This window comes from Besnoitia besnoiti, chromosome IX (genome assembly GCF_002563875.1).
Source record: "Besnoitia besnoiti strain Bb-Ger1 chromosome IX, whole genome shotgun sequence".
In the NCBI taxonomy this organism is placed as follows: Eukaryota; Apicomplexa; class Conoidasida; order Eucoccidiorida; family Sarcocystidae; genus Besnoitia; species Besnoitia besnoiti.
Genome location: NC_042364.1, coordinates 1692426 through 1717338, shown reverse-complemented (window position 1 = coordinate 1717338; position 24913 = coordinate 1692426). Strand labels below are relative to the sequence as shown.

General features: G+C 57.1%; 4 protein-coding genes across 4 annotated transcripts; 1 reads left to right on the top strand and 3 right to left on the bottom strand.

Moving 5' to 3' along the window:
• Window positions 1-381: 381 nt before the first annotated feature.
• On the top strand, window positions 382-8753 carry BESB_014130 (histone deacetylase HDAC5; the record flags this gene model as incomplete). The annotated part of the gene is made up of 11 exons (XM_029360143.1): window positions 382-700; window positions 1088-2889; window positions 3382-3521; window positions 3867-4289; window positions 4796-4875; window positions 5224-5324; window positions 5628-5952; window positions 6605-6655; window positions 6889-7230; window positions 7620-8262; window positions 8624-8753. The coding sequence occupies 11 exons, from the start codon at window positions 382-384 to the stop codon at window positions 8751-8753; spliced, it is 4356 nt and encodes a 1451-aa protein (XP_029216810.1).
• A 1500-nt stretch (window positions 8754-10253) lies between these two features.
• On the bottom strand, window positions 10254-13760 carry BESB_014120 (uncharacterized protein; the record flags this gene model as incomplete). Its single annotated transcript, XM_029360142.1, has 1 exon — window positions 10254-13760. The coding sequence occupies one exon, from the start codon at window positions 13758-13760 to the stop codon at window positions 10254-10256; it is 3507 nt and encodes a 1168-aa protein (XP_029216809.1).
• Window positions 13761-18334: 4574 nt separating this feature from the next.
• Window positions 18335-20516, bottom strand: BESB_014110 (uncharacterized protein; the record flags this gene model as incomplete). The annotated part of the gene is made up of 7 exons (XM_029360141.1): window positions 18335-18409; window positions 19863-19892; window positions 19952-20008; window positions 20066-20116; window positions 20171-20237; window positions 20293-20354; window positions 20406-20516. The coding sequence occupies 7 exons, from the start codon at window positions 20514-20516 to the stop codon at window positions 18335-18337; spliced, it is 453 nt and encodes a 150-aa protein (XP_029216808.1).
• Window positions 20517-21197: 681 nt separating this feature from the next.
• BESB_014100 (uncharacterized protein) lies at window positions 21198-24553 on the bottom strand (the record flags this gene model as incomplete). The annotated part of the gene is made up of 5 exons (XM_029360140.1): window positions 21198-21358; window positions 22420-22572; window positions 22979-23505; window positions 23642-24098; window positions 24514-24553. The coding sequence occupies 5 exons, from the start codon at window positions 24551-24553 to the stop codon at window positions 21198-21200; spliced, it is 1338 nt and encodes a 445-aa protein (XP_029216807.1).
• Between the last annotated feature and the right edge of the window lie 360 nt (window positions 24554-24913).

Genomic DNA, 24913 nt, shown 5'->3' with positions numbered 1-24913 from the left:
GCGAGACTCGAGTCGTCATCCAGGCTGTTTTGGCAGGCGCCTGCGTGAAGGCACGAACGGAGGGTAGCCCTCATTCCATCTTCCTAATTCTGCTCAACAGCGCTGAACTTTTGCTGCGAGCGATATATCTCGAGTGACGCCTTTCTCAGCAGCCAGGACTCCCCTTTCCGCCGAGCACATCTGCGCAGCACTGTGTGCGGTCTCGTTCACGCCGGCAGGGCGAGCGTTGGCGTCAGACTAGATTCCCCTCCTCCGTCTCTTTGGTGCCTTTCGGGAATCGCCCGGCGCCGGATCTGTCGATCCGTTGACCTCCCTTTTGCGCACCTCTCGGCTTCTTCGCTCGGTTGCCCTCGTCGGAGCCGCGGCGCCCGGGAGCTTTGCATGCAGGGTCGCTCGCTGCTGAGGACGGAGGCGGTGCCTGCGCGCCACACTGTCTGGAGGGTCGGAGCGCGAGGCGGAGGCAGCGCCGATGGCGGCTGCAGCAGCCGAGGGCGAAGCGGCCGCGCAGGCAGCCCCTTCGCGCTTCGCCTCTGCTTGGCACTCTGCTTGGCACGTATTCGACGAGACTGCGTCGGGGGGAATCCGAATGCGCGCGAAGGCTCGCTGCATAAGCTCGTGGCTACCAACAACGTTGCGGGCGTTCGCCTTTGGCTGCTGAATCCATTCTGCAGAGGCATGATCAACGACCTCAATCATGCAGGTGAGTCACGCCCGCCCTCGCTTCCCCGTGGGTGTCTGCTCCCTACCACTGTTTTTCTCTGCGCTGACTTTCGTGCGCGTACTGGATGGCGGTGCGCTGCGCGGTGCACGAATGCCGCGAGTTTCCTCACAGCCTGTGACCTCGTGGAGGGCTAGCTGTCTACGCTTTCTCTGTTTGTGAGGTGTAAGCAATTGTGTAATTTTCTAGCCTCGCAAAACGCCCGCCACGGCACCAGCGGCGCCTGCAGCTCAGCTGCACATGCGCTGCGCGCGCGAAGCCATATTGAAGCTCGTGGGGACTCGCTGCGTTTGAGAGACGCGGTCCCATCTTTGCAGTCGACATCATCGCTGCGACTGTGTTTGGCTGTGTTGCGGTGTTTCCTTTCAGGGGAGACGCCGCTTCACGTCGCGCTGCAGTGCTGCAACCCTCGTATTCTGTCTCTCCTGCTGGAGCCGCCGCCGCTGCAGATAACGCCCTCGCTGCTCGCGTCCTGCGCGCCGCGGCTGACGAGCTCGACGCGGCTGTCCGCGGACGCAGCGACGCAGGTTGACGATTCGGCTGCGAAGAGCTGCGGCGCGGATGTGGCGGCGCAAACTGTTTCGCTGGAGGACGTGCTTGCGGAGAAGCATGTGATTTGCTCGTCGAAACCCGCAGGCCATCTGGGGACGTCGGAGCTTGCCTGCAGCGCGACAGCCGCTGTTGCAGAGGCAGCCGCGTTTGAGGTAGCCGTCGCCACCGCGGCGCGCGTCGACTTCAGCATTCCTCTGGACGGAATCCCCACACTTCACCTGCTCATTGGTCGCACCGCCTTCGGGGCGGCGCGGGGGGAAGACGCGCTCGAGTGCCTGAAACGTGTTCTCCTGCACATTGGGCGCTTCCAGGCAGGCGCGGTGGATCGATGCCCGCGGTGCTCGCCGACCAAAGTCAAGGCGACGGCGGCGGCGACCAAGGCTCTTTCCGAGAAACGCGGAGGCGAGGCTGAATCGATGCCTGCGGCTGTCGAGGGCGCTATGCAGAGTGCAAACCAACCAGCCGCTGCTGCTTCGCCTTCAGGGGCGGAGGCGGATGTCCAGCCACGCTGCGGGTGCTGCGGCGCGCCGTCTCCGGCTCCAGGATGGCAGAGCAGCGCCGGCGACCCTGCCGCAGAGAACGCGCAGTTTTGCTGTCCGCTGTACTTCAGCCAGAACGGCGGCGAATCGGAGGCAGCCGACACCATTCTTTTGGACTTGGAGGCGATGGACTTGCAGGGGCGGACTGCGCTGCACCTCGCGTGCTCGTTCGGCGTCGCGCCGGTCGCCGAGTTGCTGCTGCACGCCGGAGCCTCGCCCTGGGCGCGGCAGCTCAGGGTCGGTCAACTGCCTCTCCATTCTGCGATCGATGCCGATGATCCCGCGTGTTGCCTTCTGCTTTTGCGGCACACTCTGCCTTGCCGCTTTCTGGTGAACCCCATGTGCCGCTGCAGCAGCCCCGGCGAGAGCTCCACGGCTGCGGGCGCCGCGTCCCAAAGCAGCGTGCTGCCCCTGAGCAACTCGACTGAAGCCAGAAGGCTCGTTTTTCAGCTCGTTCGACGCTGCGTTCGACGGGGTTCGTGGAAGTGTCTCCGGGCTCTGCTTCTGTATCCAACGGAGCGAGTCGGCGGCGCGGCATATGACGTTGCAGGGAGTGGCGCGGAGGCCCAAACCGGGAAGCAGCCGCGCAGACTGCAGACAGACGTGGCGACCGCTGCATCCAATGCCGGAAAGTGCAAACCAGATGCCTCGCCCTGGTGCGCAGCGCTGCATCTGCTCTTAGATGGCGACACCGCTGGATGGAGCTGCCTGAGGGAGCAGGCATGGCGCGCCGGCTCGCTGTGCGACCTGCAGGAGCAGCTCCGGCGCGTCCTCGCCAGCACTCCCGCATGCTGTCAGGCGGCTGCCGCGTCGTGGGGCGTAGATGTGACAGACGCAGATCAAGGCAGCTCGACTGTGTACAGCCCCAAGGCCGAGAGCGAAAAGCAACGATTGCTGCAGGCGCTGTTTGCGGCGCGAGCGGTTGACGCTCTGGAGATTTCGAGACCAGCTGAAGGACGGACTATGGTCGTGACGCATGCGCTCTGCCTCGAACACTTGCCGCTTCCTGAACCGGCCGACATGCCGCTGAAGCGCTATAAACTCATGCAGCGATTCCCAGAAAACCCAAGCCGACTAGAGGTGAGCGACGGCGCAGAAAGAAGAGGGCGCAGAGGGGGGGGGAGGTGGGTGCATGGGCTGTGACTTGTGTAGACGTGTGGCACACTCTCACCAGGATCTCCGCTCTCTCGCTGTGTGGCCGTGGCAACTTTCTCTCGTCTGCTGGTCTGCTTTGCGGAATCTGGGAGGCAGCGGTTTGGATGCGTCTCTAGACATTGGCGGGCTTGGAACTTCTTGCCCGCCCCTCTTGTTAGGTCGTGACTGTGCCGGCTGCTGGAAACCGTGGACAGCGCGACCGAGGTTCATAAGTGCGAAAACGACTCTGCGTCTCTGCGGCGGTGCATCTCTCAGTTGCGCGCCTGCAAAGCGTCATGTGAGCGTTGGCGGGCTCGGAAAGCCCTCGTCGTCCGAACGGCTTCAAGCCTTTGCGGCCGTCTCTGTTACGCGTCAGCTATGTGGAGATCTGCGTGTGGACTGCATGTGTTTTGTTCGTGCACTCGCACGGCGATGCAGGTCGTGACGTCGACTCGATCTGGGATTCTGCGGACCCGCGAATTCTCCCCTCTTCTCTGGATGGACGATCCGATGCCTGCGTCGATGTCTGATATTCTGAGGGTGCACTCCATGTCCTACGTTGCGCGTCTCAAGCTCAGGTGAGCTTTGGAAGTCTCTTGGTGGACTCGCAGGGAGACTTCGCGGTACGAGCCTGGACCCCATCGCCTGTGCTTCGTGGGATGCAAAGCCTCAGCGCATCCCTGTGTTTCTTGCTCCCTTTTCAGTGAATTGTTATGGGACACCTGAGCTGGTGGCGCGTTTTGCCAGGGGCCTGTATGGATGCAGACCGAGTTCTGTTCTCGCAGGGCCTGGTCGGTGAGCGCACACTGTTTTCCGTGGATTCGATCAGTATTTGCACCGTCCAGGTGCCACCGTTGGAGTTAAGGTCGCTCCGTGAAGGTGCGCTCAGACCCATGCCTCTGCATGTGGTCTCATGTGCGCAGAGTGGAGGATGCCTTCGGGATCAGTACCCGGCTTCCGTCGCTGACTCTTCCGCTTCGTGCCTCCGCCACCCAGGCGCTGCCCGCTCCGTCAGCAGCAGGGACAGCGGCCCTCTCGGCAGCCGCAGCAGCTCTCGACGCGAAGCTGCAAGGGGAGCAGTACGAGCAGCAGAAGCGGCAGCACCTGGAGAATATCGGACCTGGCGGCCGCTACAGCTTCGTCTTCGCGGACGGCGACACGCCAGTTACCTGCTTCAGCTGGGCTGCAGCTGTGCACGCAGCCGGGGCAGTTATCGCAGCGGTGGACGCAGTCTGTGAAGGCAAGTGCCGCAACGCGTTCTGTGCCGTTCGGCCCCCAGGCCATCACCTGGGCAACTGGGGCGCTGCCCAAACCGCCGCCAACAAGCTTACAGACGAAGACATAGCGTAAGCAGAGAGACCTGGATGCGGGCGGCTGGAAGGGACTGAGCTAGAAACCGCTAGCGCCGCTCGGGTGCGGGTCCGGCAGGACTCTCTACGAAGGAGTTCGGGTCTCCTCGATGTCTGTGAAGGTGATGACTTCAAGGATCAGTGCGCTGCCGCTATAGTAGTCAAGTGTTCTTCTTGAGGGGAGACCCGCTACCATGCAGCAGGCTTTCAGAACCCGGAAGCTCATGTATTTTCACAGTCGACGTGGTGTGGAAGCTGGGGTTTGAGATGCCCGGCCTCGAGCCCGGGCGCTTGCAGGCTGATGCTACTTGTTTTTCACTTGTGCAGTCGTGACCCTCGGCGTCGAACGGGTTCCTCCTCCCGCGGGCTCCCGTAGAATGATACGCGTGGACGGAGGCGTGGTGTCAGTAGTATGTGTTACGAGCTTAACGGCATCCGGGTGGAATGGGCATCGCTTTCACGATTGGGATGATCGTGGGTGTATCCGCTGTCTCTATTTGCAGCGCCGGCAGTCAGGGCTTCTGTCTGTTGAACAACGTCGCAATCGGAGCTTCATACGCAAAGTATAATTATGCCAGGAAAGGTAGGCTTCGACAGCGCCGCCAGGGGACAGTTGAGTTGCGCCCGGTGGCGTCCTCAAGAAAGTTCAGCGCCACGCGGCACTGCTCTCTGCTTCCAGTGACCTGAGGAGACTACATTCCGCTGTGGACTACGCAGCTTGGCTCTAACATGCGGCAACGACATGCCCGTTGACGCGTATCGTACCGTCGGGGCGGTGCGTCTACGCGATCAGTCTGGTCCGTGGTGAATCGGAAGCACCTTGCGTGGCTGTTTCGATTTCGAATTGCCGCTTTGAGACCTACTGCGTCGAGGATGGAGGGTAGGCGAATTCTCTGAAATCCGACTGAGCGCTTCCGATGTCCTCCTTCAGGAATACGACGCATTGCCATAGTCGACTTCGACGTGCACCACGGCAACGGGACCGAACAAATTATACGCAATGTCGGCATGAAAATTCGCAAAGTCAAGCAAGTAAGGCGTTGCCGCGGGGACGCCCCTCGCTAGCATGAGAGTGCGGATGCCGCTCTACTTCCTCAGGGCATGGACTGTGTCGCAGCGCAGACTGGGCCGCGGGGGGTCGCCAGTACCACTGCTAAAACTGGTAGTACTGTTGGGCGCTCACCACATGTTTTCCGCGGTGAATGGGCGGCAAGGTTAGGGTCGACAATTATTGAGGGCGGCGGGACAGGGTCAGGATCCGCATGCTGATTGGGGGCCCGCCAAAGGCGTGCGTCCACGCTTTGCGTTCGCTTTTTTCGCTGTTGTCTTCCGCAGCCGCAAGGCGCTGCCCTGCGCCTGTACCAGCGGGCTGCCGACGAGCTCCGAGGCTCGAACTGGCCGCCGTCAGGCAGCGACGTTTCGCCGCGCAACACCTCCGCGCCCAGTCACAGTCAGCAGGGGCGCGGCGTCGAACCTGTGTCCTGCGATGTAGACCCGAGTGGCGCCGATCCGCCCTCCTCGCCTGCGTACCCGATGGGGGGGAGCGGCAAGGTTGCTGCCGGGCAGCCGCAGCAGAGTCTCGGCGCCGTCGATGTCCCAGAGTGGAGGGGCTGGCGGGACGAGCGAGATGCGGAGGAGCTTTTCTTTGCTTCCATCCATGGTAAGCTATGCGCGATGTCTGTAGCGCTCCACCGTCCCCCGTCGGTATTTCTAGGCGTCAAGTCGACCGGCGGGCGTCTCAAGGCTTTGCAGCAAGCATCCTCTCCAGTGCGCATGCGGCGGGTTCCATTTTCATCTCTGCGACAAATAGTGCGTCGCCGTTTGGTCCGAGAGAGGGGGGGGTTGAGGGTGGTGAACTGCGAAAGCAGCAGGAACTATACTGTCTTTGTTTGTTCGATTTGGGTGAACTCTCTTCAATCAAAGTACCTACAGTTCTTTAGTTAGTTACACGCGTAGTCGTTTTCCCAAGAACTAACGCGACCCCCTTTTTTCCAGGACCATTAGCGACTTTCGCAAGCCATGCGTAGAGCTCGCATTGGCTCCGTGACAGATTTCTGTTCGCTGAGGCCTGTAGGCTGTGTGTCGGGACTTGGGGGACGTGCCAGTTGAGCAGCGAGTCAACACGCATAGTCGGGTTAACTGTTTCGCGCTAGCTGAGAGTCACTGTGTGGTGCTCCACCTTCCAGTCAGCGGTAGATGTCGACGGCAGCATGTGTCAGAGGCACGTTGAGAATCCGGAAAGTGAAGCCTCCCGCTGCTGACGGCATGATTATTTTGCTGGTCGCGTGTATGCGGCTGCGTGTGCAACCCAGCTTTCGACGGTTCATTCTATCCTGGGACAGGAGCGGACTGCGAGGACTACAGTAAGCTGCAGCTTCGTGTGTTTCATAACGTATATATCTCGTTCGGCCATTGAGACGCCGAGCACCACGTCGCCTGGAGAACGCTGCGTAGTATGGAGGTCAGCCCCTTGTGTACTGTGCAGCTGTTCCCGATGAGCACTGGCAGCAGGTAGAGTTCAGACGCGAGTGTGAGGTGGTACCTGTGCTGGATTTCCAAACTCCGCGAGGGACCTTGCGTTCCGTTTTTCCTTCAGGCGGACCAGTGGTGATTAATGTCAACATTTTGCCTCATCCGGCTCCCCCGTCCCGCCGCGAATGCTGCTGCTGCGAGAAGTGCTCAACCCGAGAATGCGCTGGGCTGCGCGCGCGTCGCCTCTCTCGGGGCGCGGCTCCGCGCGGTGAAAGAGCGGATGCGCCCACAAATCTGATTGTGGGTGCCGAGGGAGCCGTTTCAGCGGGCAAGTTTCCGTGGGCGTGTCACTTTTGCCGCTACCCCTCTTTGGCGCCGTCATCCGCTGCAGCGCGGAGGCTGTTTCTGAAGCGTATTATTCGCCCGCTTCTCCGCTTCGCGCCGGATATGCTGTTTATTTCGGCAGGTAGGGACGCCTGTCATCAGGCGAGGCTGCGGCCCGAATCGTCTCGTGCCGCGGCCGCGGGATGGGGACTTGAAGTGTGCGCGAGCATTTTGCAGTGCAGCTTCTTAGCTCACAGCTGTGGAGCTCCTGCTAGGCGTGAGGATTTTGCCAAGGTCTAAACATACTTACTGCGAGTCCGTCCGTGGGTAACAATCGTCACCGTCGTGCGCCGCTCCGTGCCTCAATTTCTTCAGCGGGTCGGAACGGCTTTCATCGGGAAGGAATAGATGCTCTGCGGGCTGTGAACATGTAGGTCTCAGCGGCAAACGGTGAATTGGCTGTTGCAAGGTTTCTCGTGCGATTGGCTGTTGCAAGGTTTCTCGTGCGATGCCGCTGCTCTCGCTTCGCAGGCTTCGACGGGCATGCGCAAGACCAGATCGGGGGCGCCTTTGGAGGCTTTGCAGAAGAGGACTTCCGTTTCTTCACGCACGTCCTGGTGCGGGCTGCGGAGCGAACATGCCAGGGTCGTGTTGTGAGTGTCCTGGAGGGCGGTTACAGCGTGAGTGGAGGCGTTTCTAGCACTTTGGCAGCTTCTGTCAAAGAGCATCTCCGCGGCCTGATGCGCACGGCCTCCGGCGGCCCCTGCGTCCCTGAAGCTGCGCACGACGCGCAGGGTGAAGTTTTCGCAGGTTACGCGTCAGGAGGGGATCCCCACGTCCGTGACGCAGGAGAGCATTCCTGGGAAGATGACATAGAGGTCGGAGATGACGCCGCCAGCGAAGTCACGGCAAGCGACGTCGAGGAGAGCTGGGAGCTGATCACCGAGGATAGCCCCGCAGAGCTTCACGCTGTGTCGGGCGACGACGCGTGCGTATCACCGAGTGCCCACGTCGAGGAGGCGCTCGGCTTAGCAGGTCGTCTGTCCAAACGCGGACTCGATGTCGTCTTGAGGGGCGAGGAAGCGCATGCAGACCTGACAGCTCGCGCGTCAACTGGAGGTACCGGTTGCCTTGACCCAGGAAGAGAGTGTGAAGCCAACGCGGCCCGCAACAGGTATGCCAAGATTGTGGCACAAAATAACGCACGTGCTTTCCTCTTTTCTTGGCGGCGCTCCCATCCCGTTAACAAATCACTCTTTGCCTGCGGGAAGCCGTGCATGCTTCACTGGAAACAGCGTGACGCCGGTGTCGCTACAGTGGCTGCGGCATGCATCGGCCCGTAGGCAGTCAGTGCGCTATATCGTTTTCGCGCCCGCCGGCAGCGGGGTCACATGAGAAGTCGGCGAACTCAGCGACGGACTTGTTGTGCATACAGTGTCGCCGTGGAGAGTTCGTCTCGAGCAGAAGAGTGGAGATGTTTGGAGGGAGTTGACTTCTCACTCGAGTGGCTTCTCCGTGCTGCTGTGCGTGCTCAGGAGTCCGGCAGAGCCTTTGTGGTCCTCTGCGAGGTCTGGGTTGCTTCATCAGAAGCGCTCACCATCGCTGAGCGAGGGTATCCTTCGGCTTCGAGAGCTTTGCCAAGGCCCAGACGGCGGTCGACAGTGAGACAGAAATCGGCGCTCAATCGCGCATGCGCCTGCCGGGCGTCTGCAGGCGATTGCACGTCTGCCGTCAGCTGCTTGCGCACGCTGGGATGCATGGCGGGAGCTGCGCCAAACTGAAGACTTGTGCGTGGAAACTGTTAAGTGGAGTGTAGTTATTTGCGCGTGAGTTGCCGTGCGTTGATTGATTTGGTGAGCTTGCTGAAATCTGGATAGACTGTGGTCGTTTCTCCGCAACCCAGGTCTCTGGTGGGAGGTTGCGTGGCGCGCCTGGCTAAAGCGTAAATGTGCCTGTCGGAGTCGAGCTACTGATCACACTCAATTTCGTATTCACAGACGCTTGCAGGATCACCTGTCGCGTGGAGGCTAGTTGGCAAAATGGGACGGGCGCGTGCTCAGGCTGTGTATGGACACGCGACGGCGAGTAGTCTGTGGGCTTCGCCAGCGGGCATACGTTCTGCAGCTGTGAGAGCGTAGAAAATGTCCATTCTGTTTAGCTGGGGGAGAGGTAGTCCGGTCACGTGCGCTGACGCCTCGCTTGTGGACTGGTTGGCGCCGAGGATTCCAGTGATTTTGCCGCCGCTTCGGTTGGGGCGTCTGCCACCAGAGAGCACGGTGCGACAGAGAGATGTACATGCGAGCCTGTATTGAGCATTAGCGTAAGAAGACTTCTGAATGATCCGTACATCGTACATCTCCTTCTAAATCGCACTCAGCTCCTAGCTGCGAGCACTGTCGTCGCAACGTGGGCGTTCATCGCTGGAAACTGAGGGCCGCGTCCCCGTCGCAGGTATAACTGTTCAAAATATCAAAATACCCGGGAGTGGGACAAGTGCCCAGGTCAGCGCAACACAGTCCGGAGAGCCGCAGCGAATGGTTGGCGTTGCACGACTTGTAGTCTCCACCGCCGTCGATGGCGCCTCTCAAGCTGGGAATGTGCTTTCGTCGACCCTGGAGGCGAAATTTCGGAGATTAACAAATATTATTTCCACGTGTTTCTTCCTGGCAATCGACGCAGATGTTCGGTTGCCGGTTGGATCAAATTCGCGGAGACGTCGCTAGCTGCCACGAGGCATCTCTCCAATACACCACACTAACCGGCACCTATATATATCGCAAAACAATCCACAGCGGCGTTAGGAATGCAAGATCCCCGCGAGCGGTGGATACTCGTGGTTCGCAGGTTATTAACAAGTGTGAGCGGACCAAATCCGAGGGTATGTGGTGCACAAAATTTGAAGGCGCCGTCGCTCGGAGATTCTGCATCAACTGCCGGTCGCTGGGAACAATTCCCTGAGGTCCCGTTCTTCGCACGCAGCTGCAATCTAAAGGAGAGTACCCAGGAGGCTTGCTATCGATCTAAAGAACAGGTTGCACGATGCGATTAAACTTCGTGCCGAACGAGTTGATAAAAAAAGGTCCAGCCCCCGCACCGTTGCGCTGCTGCGTTGTGTATGCGGCTGCCTGCGCTGCACGTTCTGACCCGTTTCTCGGCCGCCTGTGCCTACGCCTTGGCATCAGTGCCGGCAGGCACCGCAGGCACTCCGTACGCGACGAACGGCATCCGCCCAGGGGGAACGCCAGCCTGGACCCCTGCAGGATACCAGTAGGTCACGCGGGAGCTTGTACCGGGGAGCGCGTAGTGGCGCACCGTTTCCTGTGGCTGCCCTCGGCCTCTGAACAGCTGAGCCAAGCGTTTCTGCATCGGTTGAAGGGGTTCCAGAACTGCAGCGGCCGCCTCTTGCACGCCGTCCGCCGCTCGGCGAGCTGCTGCCTGAGCTGCTTCTCGGGCAGCTGCTGCCGCCGCCGCGGTGGCTGAAGCAACGTCAGACTGCGTGCCGAGTTCATATGAGTGGTCACTGCGGCTCGCCTGCTGCGTTGTTGGGGAGTCCTCGTCAAAGGCCCGGTGCTGAACAGTCCACTGGCAGCACGGCGACGTCACCTGCAGCGAGGCCCGACGCCCTGGAGCCCCTGGGACAGTGTGGGACCGCCCTGGCGAAGAACCCGGAAGAGCGCCTGAAGCGCCAGCGCCAGATGCCAACAATGGCAACGCCACCTGAACGCCCGTCGCCGTGGTCTCCGGGCTGCTCTTCACCGACGGGAATTCCGTCTCTTTGGCTTGGTCGCGGGTTCTCTCTTGAGTCTCTCTCCCCGCCTCCTCTCTGGGTTGCTTGTCGCGGCGGCGGTGCGGACGCTCTTCTTGCCTCTTGGGCAGCACCCGGCCCTCTTCATCTTCACGTTTGAGTCTGTCGCGCTCCACCTCTTCCCGCTCCAGATGTTGCTGTAAAAGCGCTTGGCGCTGTTGTTTCAACTGCTGTCGCTGTTGCCGAAGCTGTAAAACTTCCAAACTCACATGAGCTGGCTCTTCCTGCTCCCAAACGTCCTCCTTTGGAGTCTCGAACTTCACCCACCCCTCGGTGCTCCTGGCACGGCTGGTGCGGGGATGCCGTGGCGGATGAGGAGAGACAGATTTCTGCGTATCATCCACGACTAGCCACCGCGGCTGGGCGCCTCGAATCCGCAACGAATGCCCAGGTGCCAAGCCAGCAGCCGCCCCGGGCGTGTGCACGGACCATGTGTCTGCCCGAGGCGGCTGCAGCGGCGGGGACCACGGCGCTGACGCTGAACAGGCCGAAGCGGCGTCTGGGTTCGCAGCGCTCGCGCTCACCCGCCACGCCCGGCCCGTGGACAGGCTTGGCGCTGCGGGCTGCGACACGAGGACAGAAGGCTGTGCGAGTCGCAAGACCGGAGCGTAGGAGACGTAGCGCGCTGTCTCGCTTGTGTGCGGGGAGGCGTACCGGACCGGACACGCGTGGACGCTACCGCCAGCTGATGAGAAGCTTCGCCCACGCAGGACAGCCGTCGCCCCCGTGACAGAATTTGAGCCCGAGGCCCCTGCGAATCCTGCTGGCGATGACGGAAACGAGGTGCGATTCGCGGCTGGCACGGCCGTTCGTCCGCGGACGGGTGAGAATCCTGCGCGGGAGGGGTGTGGCAGCACATACGAGTATTGCGGCGCGGTCACTCCCACAGGGAGCGCCCACGTGTACCCAGTCGAGTTGCGGTCATGTGCACGTACGGCAGGCCCAAGCGGTGCTGCATCCGCGTGGCTTTGCTGAACAGGTGCGGCACGGCGGAAAACCGGGACAGTGTGATCCCTCGGTCGCCGAGGGGTTGACGGAGTTGAGGATGCGGCGCCACAGCACGCTGTGCCACACCAGCGTAGCGGGGACGACGCCAGACTAGATGTTGCCGCCTGCTTCGAGCCAGAGACGCACGCAGGCGCCGGAGACGACGCTTGTCTCAGTCGGCTAGTCGTCTGCAAGCTCGAGCCACGCGAAGCCGAGGACGCTCGCCAGATCTGCTGGTGCGACGGGGCGAGGGCTCGCGGAGCTCGAAGCTCGGAGACAGGTGTGCACGACTTAAGCAGCACCGTGGGTAGTGGGGATGTCTGAGGGGCTACAGGCGCCTTCTCTGCTGCACTCCACGTTGTCAGGGCAGTGGCTCGGTTTGCAGCAGGCGAGGCAGGCGGCCGAGCCGACCGCGGGGAGATGTTTGCCGTGGATTCCGCCTGTGGCAGGGTCGTGCCTGTTTCGAGGAACGCGTGCGCGCGCCTCGCGTCCGCCTCAGGCGGCGACGTCGGCGGGGCCTCGGGGGGCTGACACACAGCGGGAACAGCCAACCGGTTATCTGTCAACGAGAGTTCCCCCGCCGTCGATGTCGGACGCGTCGTCCAGGCAGTGGTCCCCGGTCTCGGCGTCGAGATGACGCCATTCGGCCCTGTCGAGGGCGACGGCTCGCGCCCCGAAGGAGGCTGGTGAGGCGTGGCGGCGCGCAGTGTTTCGGCGCCTGGCTGGTGCACCTGTGCCTCATCGAGCGCCTCCCCGCGCCGCTCCCGATCGGACTGCATCTCGGCGTGCAGCTGTCTCCCGTCTGCGTCGTCCGTGCGCTTTTGCTGCGACAGCAATTCTGCCTGTTGGCGCGCCAAGCTCTCTTGCAAGTTCCGAATCTCTTCGAGTTCCTGCCCAATCGCTGCCTGCTGCTCCCCTAACTGCGTCACTAGCTGCCGCAGGTGGCATTGTCCCTCTTCCGCCTTAGCCGCCGCAACTGCTTGCCTAAATATAACACCGCCCAGCTGGTTGCGCGTAGCGCGAATGGCTGCTGCTTCCTCCTCGGCAGCCGCAAGAGCAGCCTCGTGTATGATACTCGTTGCCAGGGCACTGGAGAGGGGAGTTCTGGTGGAAAACGGATATTCCATCTCGACACCAGGTAACAGTTCACCACTCCCGGAGGCACAGCCCGCTGTCCGCTCATCCCCAAGCAGTGCGTCTCCACGGCCTCGCGCGAACCTCACAGGCTGTCTCGCTGCCAGTTTCCGACGAGGACTCGCGGCAGCACTTTTAGTCTCCGCAAGGCACGGAACTTCCCCGCAGGTGTCGTGAGTGCCCTCTCCGACGTCCACAGAGGCGAGGCCGCCGCAGCTCGTCATATTCAGCATGCCCAAGAGTTCCGCGGTCGACAAAAGCGGCCTTTCTGAAAAACATCTAGCGGCAACTCCCTGAAAGCCTGCGTCAGAGCGGAGTTCTCGGAGGAGCGTGCGAGACGCTGCAGCATCTTTGGAGGCGATACGCCGGATAGGGAACGGCAGATGATCCACACTTGCGACATCATCGCCCTCTGCCCAGGTGCCCCGCCCAGGCTCCGGCGGGATGACAGTCGCCAAACGGTAGCTGTTGAAACTGTTGCAGCTTATGAGAGCGGCTTCACACGCCGGTGTTACCGCAGGCCTAGCGAAATCCTGCGCCAGTCCTCGCCTGCCCTCGGTGCTTCTGCCTTCGCAGTCCCTCCAGCGTGCGCGATGTGCATCCCAAGCCTGTCTTCCACGAAACGGCGGAGGTGACTGCGTGCTTGACCCTGCAGCGTGGCGTGACCATTCAGCACGGGGCGTCACGCTGCGGCCACACAGCTCATCGAACTGGGCTGCGAAAAGAGAAATCTCCGACTGTGCCATGATGTTTTACGTTTTCGCCGGCGGGCAAGGCTTCTGCTGCCAGTGTGCTTGACGCGCCGATTGTCTCGCAGAGACGACCCACAGCTGGACACCACGAGACGTGGGTGCAGCGAAGACCCGGCGACGCACCCGGTATCCTTCGCTCTGACTGCCGTATCGAATGCGGAGATCTTGCAGTACATCGATGACCACAAGCAAAACAACAGCGGGAACTGCGTTTCGTACACAAATATCCGTTGATCTGGTTATCCGGTTGCGCAAGGGCGACTTACACAAAAACCCGCAGTGCGTCACATGCAATGGGCAATTCCATAGCGTTTCTGCAGGCCATCGCGGCATGTCGGTGCAAAGACCTCGACCTAATCGTGAGAGCATCGAAGCAACAGCGGCCACGTGGGGACGGTGGCCTTCAACAAGTAGCAAGAACTGAAACCATATGTTTATGAAGCGAAGGCATAGTGTGCCACCGTGCCGAAGTACCCTTCTCGCATGACGAATCATTTGTCTTCTTCACGCTATCGGATGAAAGCTGCGCTTTGCACCGTACACCAGCCCGCAGGTGGTGGGCTTTCAGTGACCTAGCAGCGCTGGATCGACCTGGCTAGTCGCTTCCTGTCCTGTGAGCACGCAGGGATTATTGATTTGCTTGTGTTCAGCATCGGAAAGATGACGGAAATTTTTCACGGTGGGTAAAATCACACTTTGTTCGCGTCTTTGACCGAGTTAGACATTCTTGCACGTGGAGCTATGGGAGAATGCAGGCTCCCTACAAGCCGTCCGACTTTTCGCTCATTGCAAGAGTTGCATGCTTGCAACTCTTGCAATGAGCCACCAACAAAATATAAACGTGCTGTGTCTAGAGCAGAGAAACAAGGTGATTGCCAGTTTGTGAAAGCAGTGTGACTTTTTGGTGCAGTCACTTATTTGTATGGGTCACACAGTCAGGCGAGCGATTGGCGCCTGCAACGATCGGATGTCCAGATGCGTAAGCAGCAGCAGCAGTAGCGGCAGCAGCACGGGTCACAATGTGGTTTTACGGCATCTCCAGTGAAGCATCTAAGTTGATGAGTCACCACCTGAGACTCTTACAGTAAGTTGAAACGCCGTAATGTGACTATATCTAAGCACAGGAGGCTCCGAGTCACGCAGTAGTAGCGGTAGTTCACGCTGTGGTGGCACATCGCACAGGGTAATCCCCACCGTGAGAAGTTGGAAAGCTAGACCACGTTGTTAAACGCTTCCGCAACCAGGGTACCATGCTCTTTCCGAGGCTGTTAGGTGTGTCTGAGAGGGACCGAAATTCTGGGCCTCAGGTGAAGATGACGGGCACGCTTGATCACACCAGGCCAGTACCAGATTTCTATATCACCGCGCGTGCCCCCTCCACCCCCTCAACCGCCGTAGCTTTGCTAAAAAGAGCTCTAGGCCCTTCCCGGCGAGGGAGACCAGATGAGAGAGCCGTGCGGCCGAGCAACCTACATTCGTTCCTCAGGGCTGCAACGGATGCATCCGCTGAAGAGGAAGAGGCCGCTGTCAAGATCCAGAAGTTTTTCCGAGGAGCGAGGGCACGCCACATTTACGCGCGGAAGCGGTTAGTCTGCTAGGTTGCACCATCGTTCAAATGTAGTGCAAGCGCTCCGGTTTTGTGAAGTAGTGAGCAGAACAAAGATGAGGTTCCCGCCCTCTGCGACAGTTCTGCAAGAGAGAAACACCTCTGCTTACACGACTGTGGTACCAGGAGAAGCGGTTCCCATGTACGAGGCATCGCTGCAAGTGATTCAACTGTGATACGCGCAAGCTTCCTTATAGGAAAAGTCGAGTGTATTTCTGACCTTGACACGTTCGTCAGGAACCGCTTCCGCTGCATGCTCTTGCTGTCCAGGTTCTTGGTTGGGAAAATCCAGCAACTCTACAGACGAAATACGGCCAAGCATAAGGCCGCTGAGGCGAGAGAGGAAGAGCTTCAACGCCGAGACGAACTTCTCATCACTGCACTCTGTTCTACCATCCAGCGTTAGTAAGCCGGCAGCGACAGCTTGTAATTTTGATTTACAGGGAAGGGGGTTCCATTACACGTGCTCGATATATCACCACTCTCTCGACTGCGAGGCCATACGTTGCTTCAGTGATGCTATGTTCTCTCAACCCCCTGTCCTTTTTACAGCTTTCGGGGAGAGAAGAGTCGTAGCAATGTTTTCTGCTTTCGCGAGCGAAAACGTTTCGCAGAACGGATCGCTCGCGAGGTAAGTTAGCCAAGCAGGCGGGCCTGTCATCGTCGCTAAAAGACGAAAGCGAGCGCGCATGGCCATAGCTGAACACCAACACGTTCGCACCATTAAAACGTCTGCTCAATTCAAATGCAATTGTATCTGTCGTTTTCTAAAGAACTGACGCCTCAGTACACATTTCGCAGCTTCCTCGCACGGACCTTGTGTTACCGTAAGCATAACGAAAACCACGAATGGGTGTATTTTCTCCTCGCGGCATAGGCCCTACAGCAACAGCCCGTTAATAATTCTGTGTGTTGACCTCTCCGATGTGACAGTCGAAGCTGCCTGTTGAAAAGCATTAAGTAGACGTACAAGGGTAGTTTTACGCGGGCTGCCAACAGGTGTTTCAAATTACGGGCGACGTCTGCTCGTCGCTTGGAGAATATGAGGTTACATTATTATGCCACTGTCGTGGCGGCTATTGATATGATTGATCTGCTTTGCCCGCAGCAGCGGTTACTATCTCTTCCTGTTTTTTTCATCAGTTTCATGTACACAGGACTCTTACTCTGAAAGCACCTTCTCATCGTAATGTTCATCAAACACGGTGCAGGAGGAGAGTTGCTACTCTCCGCCACTCATAAAACCCCGGCGACAGGTCGACCGGCAAGAATTGCCTCGTCCCAGGAGAGACAATGGGGTGCCCTCTTGCGGTGGCTGCCAACTGTGTGCGGTCCCGTAGTTTCAAATCGATGGTGTTACGCCACTGAGAGTCCCCTAGCATTTTCTCGTTTCTATTATGTTAGCCACGGCCGAGGGTATTAGACTGTAGGGGAACCAAACCATTGTTTTTAGGCCAATCGACGCACTGATACGGTTTATCTCGCAGGCAGGCGAAAATATGATTGAATGGAAGAAGGAAGAAGAACGTCTCCGCGATGAGAGGAAGGTCAGGCGTGCTGGTTTCCGCACTTGAGCAGGCCAGTAGTATAGATACATGCTTGCGTGTTTTCTATAGTGCGAACATGAGACACATCAGCTGTCATGCTGGATGTCCCTGCTCCTGCATTCTGAAGCAAATCTCAAATGCGCAGGCGGTTGAGTACTTTGGAAAAAACGCCGCGAGGGCCCACCACCTGATTTCGACGGCATGCATCGCCGGTAAAAATCAGCAGAAGAAAGTGCTACGGTACCATCGTGCGTGAAAGTTGGTTCCACTCTTCACATTTCCGTTCAATGCAAAACAGGGCAGAAACAGCCGCTAGCCAAGAGTGTTATGGAAATCACAATGCGGAGGGGGAGAGTGGCGTGCGGCATTAGCGTCCCAAAAAAGAGTACCTCTAGTCACACAGCCTTGAATATGTTTGAATACGGACACTGTCGGTTCGTTTCCGAGGCTGTGACCGTCTTGGGATGAGCCATGTGGGCGTTTTGCAGGTATTTTTCGCCCGGGCCCACGTTGCCATTCTCAGTCGGGCTGCACGGCTGCGAAGGCAGCTTGTACCAGCTGCCGATGCGGATCGACGCCTTCTCGCCCAAGCTGCTGCAGTCCCAAGATAGCATTCGGGAAACCCGTGGACGAGCTTCTGCGGCTCTATGCCTCTCCTGAAAGCCAGAGAGCGGATGCCGTTGGTCAACCTCGCGATGGTAGTCAACGCTGATAAGTGTAAATGCGGCCATTCGTCACTATGCTGAAACCAGGAGGCGACTGGAAATCAGATGAACTTCCGCTGCCGCAGCGCGTCAAGCACTTCGCTGGGAATAAATTCCGACGGTGATGTGTTCGGAAACGAAGTCTCAATCTGTCTAAAACCAGTGATGCGTGTTTCGTTCTGTGATATCCCATACAAAAACAGTTCGCTATTTCGCGTCGAGTTTGCTGCGAAGCATGGAAATTACAGTTTCACGTAGTTCATTTCAGCCATAATATCCGCATCGCATTGAGAGCGGGCTTACATGATGGAGAAAGACTGCAACGAATTTTCGCCGAAGCTGCCATTCCGTGGCTGGCGTGCGACGCCAACCTCGGCACGCGCTGGAGGATGTTCACAGACCGGGGGAATGTGCAGAAGGTGCTGTCTGCTGACACGGAGTTCAAATCATCGCGTGATTCAGTGCACAGTGGGACTCCAAATGTCTTGTCTGCCGATTTCCAACCATGATGCAGATCCTGAGCCACATCCGGGGATGCAGGGGTATATAATCCCTGTGGACGTTTCCAGGCGGGGCTCTAAGAAGCAACAACAGCCAATGTGTACAGCTCTGCCTAAGCATATTTACTGCCGGCACTGAGGTAGACTCGAGAAGACGTAGTAGGCCTCTGGCCCGGAGACAGGTGCAAGGCCGGTGCAGTGGATGGCGGTTTTACCCGTTCGATGCCAAACCTTGCACGCAGACTTTGTGGACGTACAAGCCTTGCCACTTGTGGGTGAAAGGGTCCTGAATTCATACGCACATTCGCAGACACTTTGTAAGAAATGGAGCGGAAGTGAGAACAACCCGACTGCTGTGGGGGGAAGATCAATAGTGATGGGAGACAGACCTGGCGGTCCCACGCAGGAAATCTGTTAGCGACGATTTTTAGAAGCGGGTGTAACCTGCTAGTTGGCGGATTCCAGTGACTGATGCACCCTCGATGTGCTCGGCTTGCATTGCCAACAGACGCCCTGCGCCAGCTCGTCGACCATCTGCGAGCAAACACAAGGCTGGTAGTCCTGCCCGTACACTCACGGCACGGGAAAACCCACACGTCTCCTGTCATCTTCTGTTAAGACTCACTCTTATGCCCATTCCATGTTGCTGCACGCCTCGCTTGCTGGTGATGTCCCCGAAAGAAGTTCGTTGCCAAATCACCTGGCTAAACTCGCCGGGGCGACATACTGCAAGGCGGCACCATGATGCGACCCCAGTTCCAGCAACGCTCTACAGGCGTGACGGGGGATGCTGCTTGACAGATACGATGCAACCGAAAATGGCGCAGCCCGGTACGGGGAAACGTGGCTTCAGTGCGCTGCCGCTGAGTGAGCTCTACCAGTGTCATGCACGGAACCGACCAGGGCCAATTGGTAGCTCTCAATCCTCGTGCGCAGTAATGCTGCAGTTGCAAGTTAGGGATCGCAGTGTCGTACTGAACTGTACGGAACGTAACAAACCTCCAGGCGCTCTTTTATCTGAAATTAGAGCTCTGAATACCCGAATGTTGATACAACATTTTATGACTCGAAAACAAAGACGTTGGTATTCTGTTCTAATTCCCCGTGGTAAACACAGTCAACGAATGGCGGAAGGAGCAATCATATGTTTCCCATTTTAGTAAGTGTAACAAGGAGTCTAGCTTCAGTTGTTATCTGATTGGTATTGCATGCCTGGTGACTTCTACTATGATTCTTACTAATGGGAACTGTATTTAATCAGATGCTTTGCAGTGCAGTAAAAACTTTTTTCGGTGCTCGGGAGCGCGGCGCTACTGCAATAAGGCCTCCCTTGAGTCTCAAAACTGTCTCGTACGTATGAATATCACAAGCACAAGAATGCACGGCGCCACCCCAGCTAAGAGACTAAACCCAGTTTATTTGCTCGTTCAGGCCGTACTAGAAATCAAATCTGTAGGTCATCCATCAAACAGAGTCTTCATGCTTGCAAATGGTAGTCATAGCCTTCCGCCACGTGCGTCGAAGCAGGACCCCCGTTGCGCGGCCGCCACTGCCGTTGACCCCGGAACCGGAGACGTGGGCCCCGGTTGGCGCTTTCTTTTTCTTCTCGCCGCTGCTAGTAGGACGGACTTACGCAAGTCAGTGTTATCGCTTCGTGTACGGTTAATCAAGCAATTTGAGTTTCTGAATAGAAACGAGTCTACCTTGTGACTATCAGGCGGCGTAGCTGTCTCGCCTACTTGATTAACGGCGCGCAGCTCGTAGGTAGCCTGATCGATGGGTCACCGGCTTCAGCGGCTTCTCTGGAGTAAACTACAGCCCGACATACCGCAACCAGCTCGGCCATCAACCTTTCCAATGCTCCGTCAGGGCTTGCATCACGTTTCTGCAGGGTTGAGCTGTATTCCCCGCTCACAAAGCTCGGAACAGGTGTCATACGTACGGCATCTTCTGCTGCGATGGCGTTTTCCGCAATCATTGCCTCAGCAACTTCCTAAAATCCTGCATAGGTCTATCGCTTGATGTGTTTCAAGAATTCAATGCAGACTTCTTCAATCTCCGCTTCGTCAGCCTCATCGTGACTTGCGTCTATTTTCTCATCTATCTCTTGTTCTCTGCAGGGTCTCTGGATGGTTTTATCCGCCGATGCCCACGTTAAAAAACCCTGACCTTTTATCGGCTTCTTCAATGTCAGTTATCGCTCCCTCCGCTCGTGCCGCCGCTTCATCCTCCTGTGCCTTGGTCTACACCTATTTGCTTCGGTATTCTGCCAGTTCACTCACGTCATAGTCTTGAGTTGTTCTGATGGAAGACCGCCCGCCAACTGCGGATTGTGGCACCAGGACCAAACAAGCAGCAGATGAACAAACCAATAATCGGATCAAACACCTCATGGTCTCTTTGATACGGCACAGGGTGACTGAGTAGCACTTGTGTAGGACAAACACTGTAGCGGGCTCTCTGTTCGTAATGTAAGTACTTTGCAGGCACTTGGAAGAGTTGCCCAGCTGACAGCGAATGACGTGTCTGGACACGCCAGCTCCCCCCTCCCCCCAGTGTAGCTACCGCGCATACCTCTGCTATCAGCCAAAAGCACCTGCATGCTCGCGTGCTTGCCCCGTTTTTCTTCAGCGAATATGTGACCAGTTACTTCTGGACACGCCCCGAGGCCAAATAATGTGACTCCTTTCCAACTTAATCCACAGTGAATGCGTCTGTACCATTGCCTGGCCTCAACAACTTCAGCACACCAGATCGTTTACTTGGACGTGAAGTGAATCTACGATACCAAGTTGGTATTTCAGAGCTCGCAGATCTCGCAACAGCACTGCCTGACGACGAAACAACAAACACGTACCAACAACGGATCTTCACCGCTTTTGTTGTTACAGCAACTTGTCGGCGTAAGACACGATGCGAGCAGACTTCGTTTCTCGAGGTCCTGCCAATTAGGCATCATCCCGAATTTTAATTTGAACTCATGCTCTGAGGCTTAAAAAAGTATTTTTCTGTCTCCCGATGCAAAGGCGTTCCCCGGGACACTACGCTCCGCAGAATACAGAGAAACGTTCAATTTAACATGGAAGACTCCTCCCAAAAGTGTTGAAGGCGCCGCCTGCACGGCATTCAATCATCCTCTTTGACTGCTTTCGCTCGATCTTCCGTGGCATGCTCTCAATATCGTCGGAGGGGGGCGTTAGGACGCGCTGCTGACCGGCGACCCGAATAGGCTTATCTCGAAAGTATAGGGCAGATGATCGCTCCGCATGTTGAAATAGATATGACTCTTCCGGATAAACGCGGAGCTACCCCCTGTTGTTCTGATTACGAGTCGGTCCAAAAAGCCCGAAGCTGATGGCGAATCGAGTCCGGCTCGACTGAAACACCGTTCCATCATAGATTTTAGAGAAGCCTGCCGGAGCACATAATCGATACCTGATTGCGTGGAGGATGTCCTACGAATGTTGATAAATACAGCATTAGACGGCGCGCGGATGAGCCGAGCGGGGGGTGCTAATTCCGAATGCGGCTCCCCAGGAATTACACTCTAAGCATTCCATAGAGACTAACGTGAAGCAGGAGAAGACCAAAGGATCCGCTCTGCTGTCTATAGCAGCGAACAGGTGTGGAGATACATTGCGCACATAATGAACTTTGATATATAGTCTTGGCTAACGGATCAGGTGCACAAGCATGGCTGCTGGTAATATGACAATCATAATTCATTACCCGGCGATGGTCCTTGTGTTCTGTCTTGTACGTATGATACTCCTTTTAAATATAGTAGAAGTTGCCACCCATGCAATACCATTCTGATCCCAACTCAAGCAATAACCCCTGTCAAATTTGCTAAACACGGATTCCTACATGTATACGAACTACCACTTTCTAACAAGCTTCGACTGATCACCCGAACCAGCCAGGGAGGCCTAAACACGGACATACCTCGCTGCATTGTCCCTTCGGGCAGGGACGGCATCCCTTCAGCCAGGGATAGCTGAATCCCCCTTGGTAGCATACACTTGCGGAGGAAAAACCTGCCTCTCGAAGTGGGACCGTAATGCTGATCTCCCGACCATCGCGGATGGGAGCTGGTTGCATAGAATCCAGAGCGTGTAGAACTGGGACAACGCGGCTGTGGAAGACGTGCGTGCTGGCTGAGTAGCCGGCCCAGAGGCTTTTCATGAGATCGCTGCCTCCTAAGGACAAAATAAAACCACCATGTTCGAATAGGCACCTTTGGAAACACCTGGTCGACACCGGACAGGGTACCAGGAAGGATTTGCAGGGACCTACTTATTGGGTTTGCTGAGTCTCCGACGAAAGGACTGGTGAAAGGGGGCTCCTTTGATATAACAGAAAGAAGCTCCCTGGATGAATCTAGATCCAAGCGAGAGTTGAAGTCACCCGCGAGGAGAACGATAGAAAAATCATCCAGTCCTGTGTGGCCTGCAGAGCGCATGAAGCCAAACACACCAGGGTGCGAAGCCGCTTACATATGAGCGCTTGTGCCACAACACTACCGGCTGACCGTCCTGATAAACATCGTCACTGTGTTGGAAAGCTCTGGTTCGAGAGGGGCAACCGAACAGCAGAATGTCACAGGCTCCCCCTCCTGATATGCCGCCTCACGTGTTGATGCGCACTACGTCGCAATACGAATTTGGGGTCACACGATCGCGCGGAACCAATGGAGCACCGAACACCGTGAGCTCTCTCCCAGAGACGCACCAGATGCCCTTCAGTAACGACGGGTGCCAAGATGGCTCTACTGTACACATGAGAAATTGCGCCACCTGTAAATTTTGCGACACGAGCTCTGCCTCCTACTTCGCAGGCTTTCCATCGCCCTCACCTCGTGCTTCTTCTCCGCAGTTCGTTCCCATCATCTGCAGGACTTCAGAAATTTGATTACGCCTCGATTTTCTGTGACCAATATGCGTTCCAGCAATCAAGATGTTCCCCACCCCTTCAACGGCTGCCTTCACGGCAACAAAACCCTTCTCTGATTGTTTTAGGCTTCCCATGCAGAATTCGGGGGGCTTATTGAACACCGCATGATCTCGAGCAAACCACATGATCATCTGAGTGTTTGGTGTGAACGGCGCGAACCGTCGAAGCAGTGTACCCCTCGCGTTATTCAGTTGCCGCAGCCCTGAGGATTTCCAGTTGGGAATCTGACTCAAAGCGTTCAGGCCACGCAGAATGGAATCCTGCATAATCAACTCCTCCCCAGGGGAAAATCGGTTGTTCTCTTGAGTAGTGACAACAAACATGTCAATGCCCTCAAGCTTGATCACTGGTGCCTCTTCTTCTTCTGGACTTTTCCGGCAAAACGGCAGTAGGAATTCGAATGGCGTTGGCTTGAACAATTCAGTGTTCCTGCGAGCAGGATTTCAAAACAAAAACACCGCACCCCACATCACCGTGCTGTCGGTACCGGACTCAAGTGAATCGCGACCACGATACCGCTGTGCTCCATGCTTTCGCATCATCCCCCATGTTCACAATCCCTTACCACTGCAGCATGACGATGTTCAGAGGTTTGGACCCTTTCAGATCGCGCATGCGAGATGCCATGTCGGAGCTCTTGGCTATGCTAAACTGCCGGACGTTTTCCTCGTAAATGGCTCTAGCTTCTGCCATCGTTTGTACCGAAGAAACAGGCGACGGCGAGGCCAAGAGTGGAACAGAATCGCTGTCCTGTAGGTCCCACTCGACCGAGTTTGCGACATCCATCGCTTCACTGTCATTCTCAGATGCTTTCGTCGAAGACCGCGAGAGAAACGGTGCAGGCTTCAGTGTTTCCAGGGATGCCTCTTGGTGCTCTTCACAAGATATGACAGGAACTGGGTACTCAAGCTTGGAGCCTACTATTCTGCCAAGTTGTTCCATGCGCCCTGTTACAGCACGGCCTCCATTCGCTAGTTCCCACAGCTCCTGCCCGGTGATATCCTCGGGTATGAGTTGGAGTGCTGCGAGAAAACACAAGATTGGAAGGCGCTCAACCCTTCTAGTTCTTCGCGTTTGATAGCTGGTGAAGCGACGACCTCCAGCTGGCCACCTGGAGATCTTTTCACGCAGGGGCGCTCACTGGTTGCTGATTTTGGTGTTCATAGCGGAGTCCTGTTCCTTCGCGCTTCACCACCATTGAAAGCAAAATATGCTCAAGACTAGCCATCTGCGCCGGAACGCGTCGTATGCTGGTGACAGTCACTGATACCCATCGTCACCCTCCCCCAAACTTACGTATTAGCTGCCCATTGAGCGGCTGAGCGACTCGAAGAAGCACAGCTCGTTCACAACGGGAGAGATGATCAAGATCGATCCAGATGAGCTAGCGCAGAACAGAACAATAGCTTTTTTGCTGGTTTCTCTAGAAAGGCTCACCGCGACGGTCACGAAATTGGAGTATCATGACATCAAACATCTTCCGAGCGAAGCGGGCTTTCTTCTTCAAGGCGTGCCCAACTGGCCGAAGGCGCGATCTCAGAATGGAAAACAGCGAGCGACGTCCTCGGCGGATAGAGGCAGCTGTCTCCACACCTGACCACGCCCTCGCTGGCTGAGTCATTGAAGAAGCGCCTTTTTGCTGAATAAATAATGGGAGACAAGATATATAGCGATCGGCGCCATATTAACGAATATGAAAGGGGTAGATTACACGAGCGAACATAAATTGACATCCAGAGACATACGAGGTGCTGCCCAAACTTGGAGACCTTGAGAGCGTGGTTGTCATCCGCGGCGGACCTGAGCTGAGAAAAACTTTCGCCATCAATACCCATGC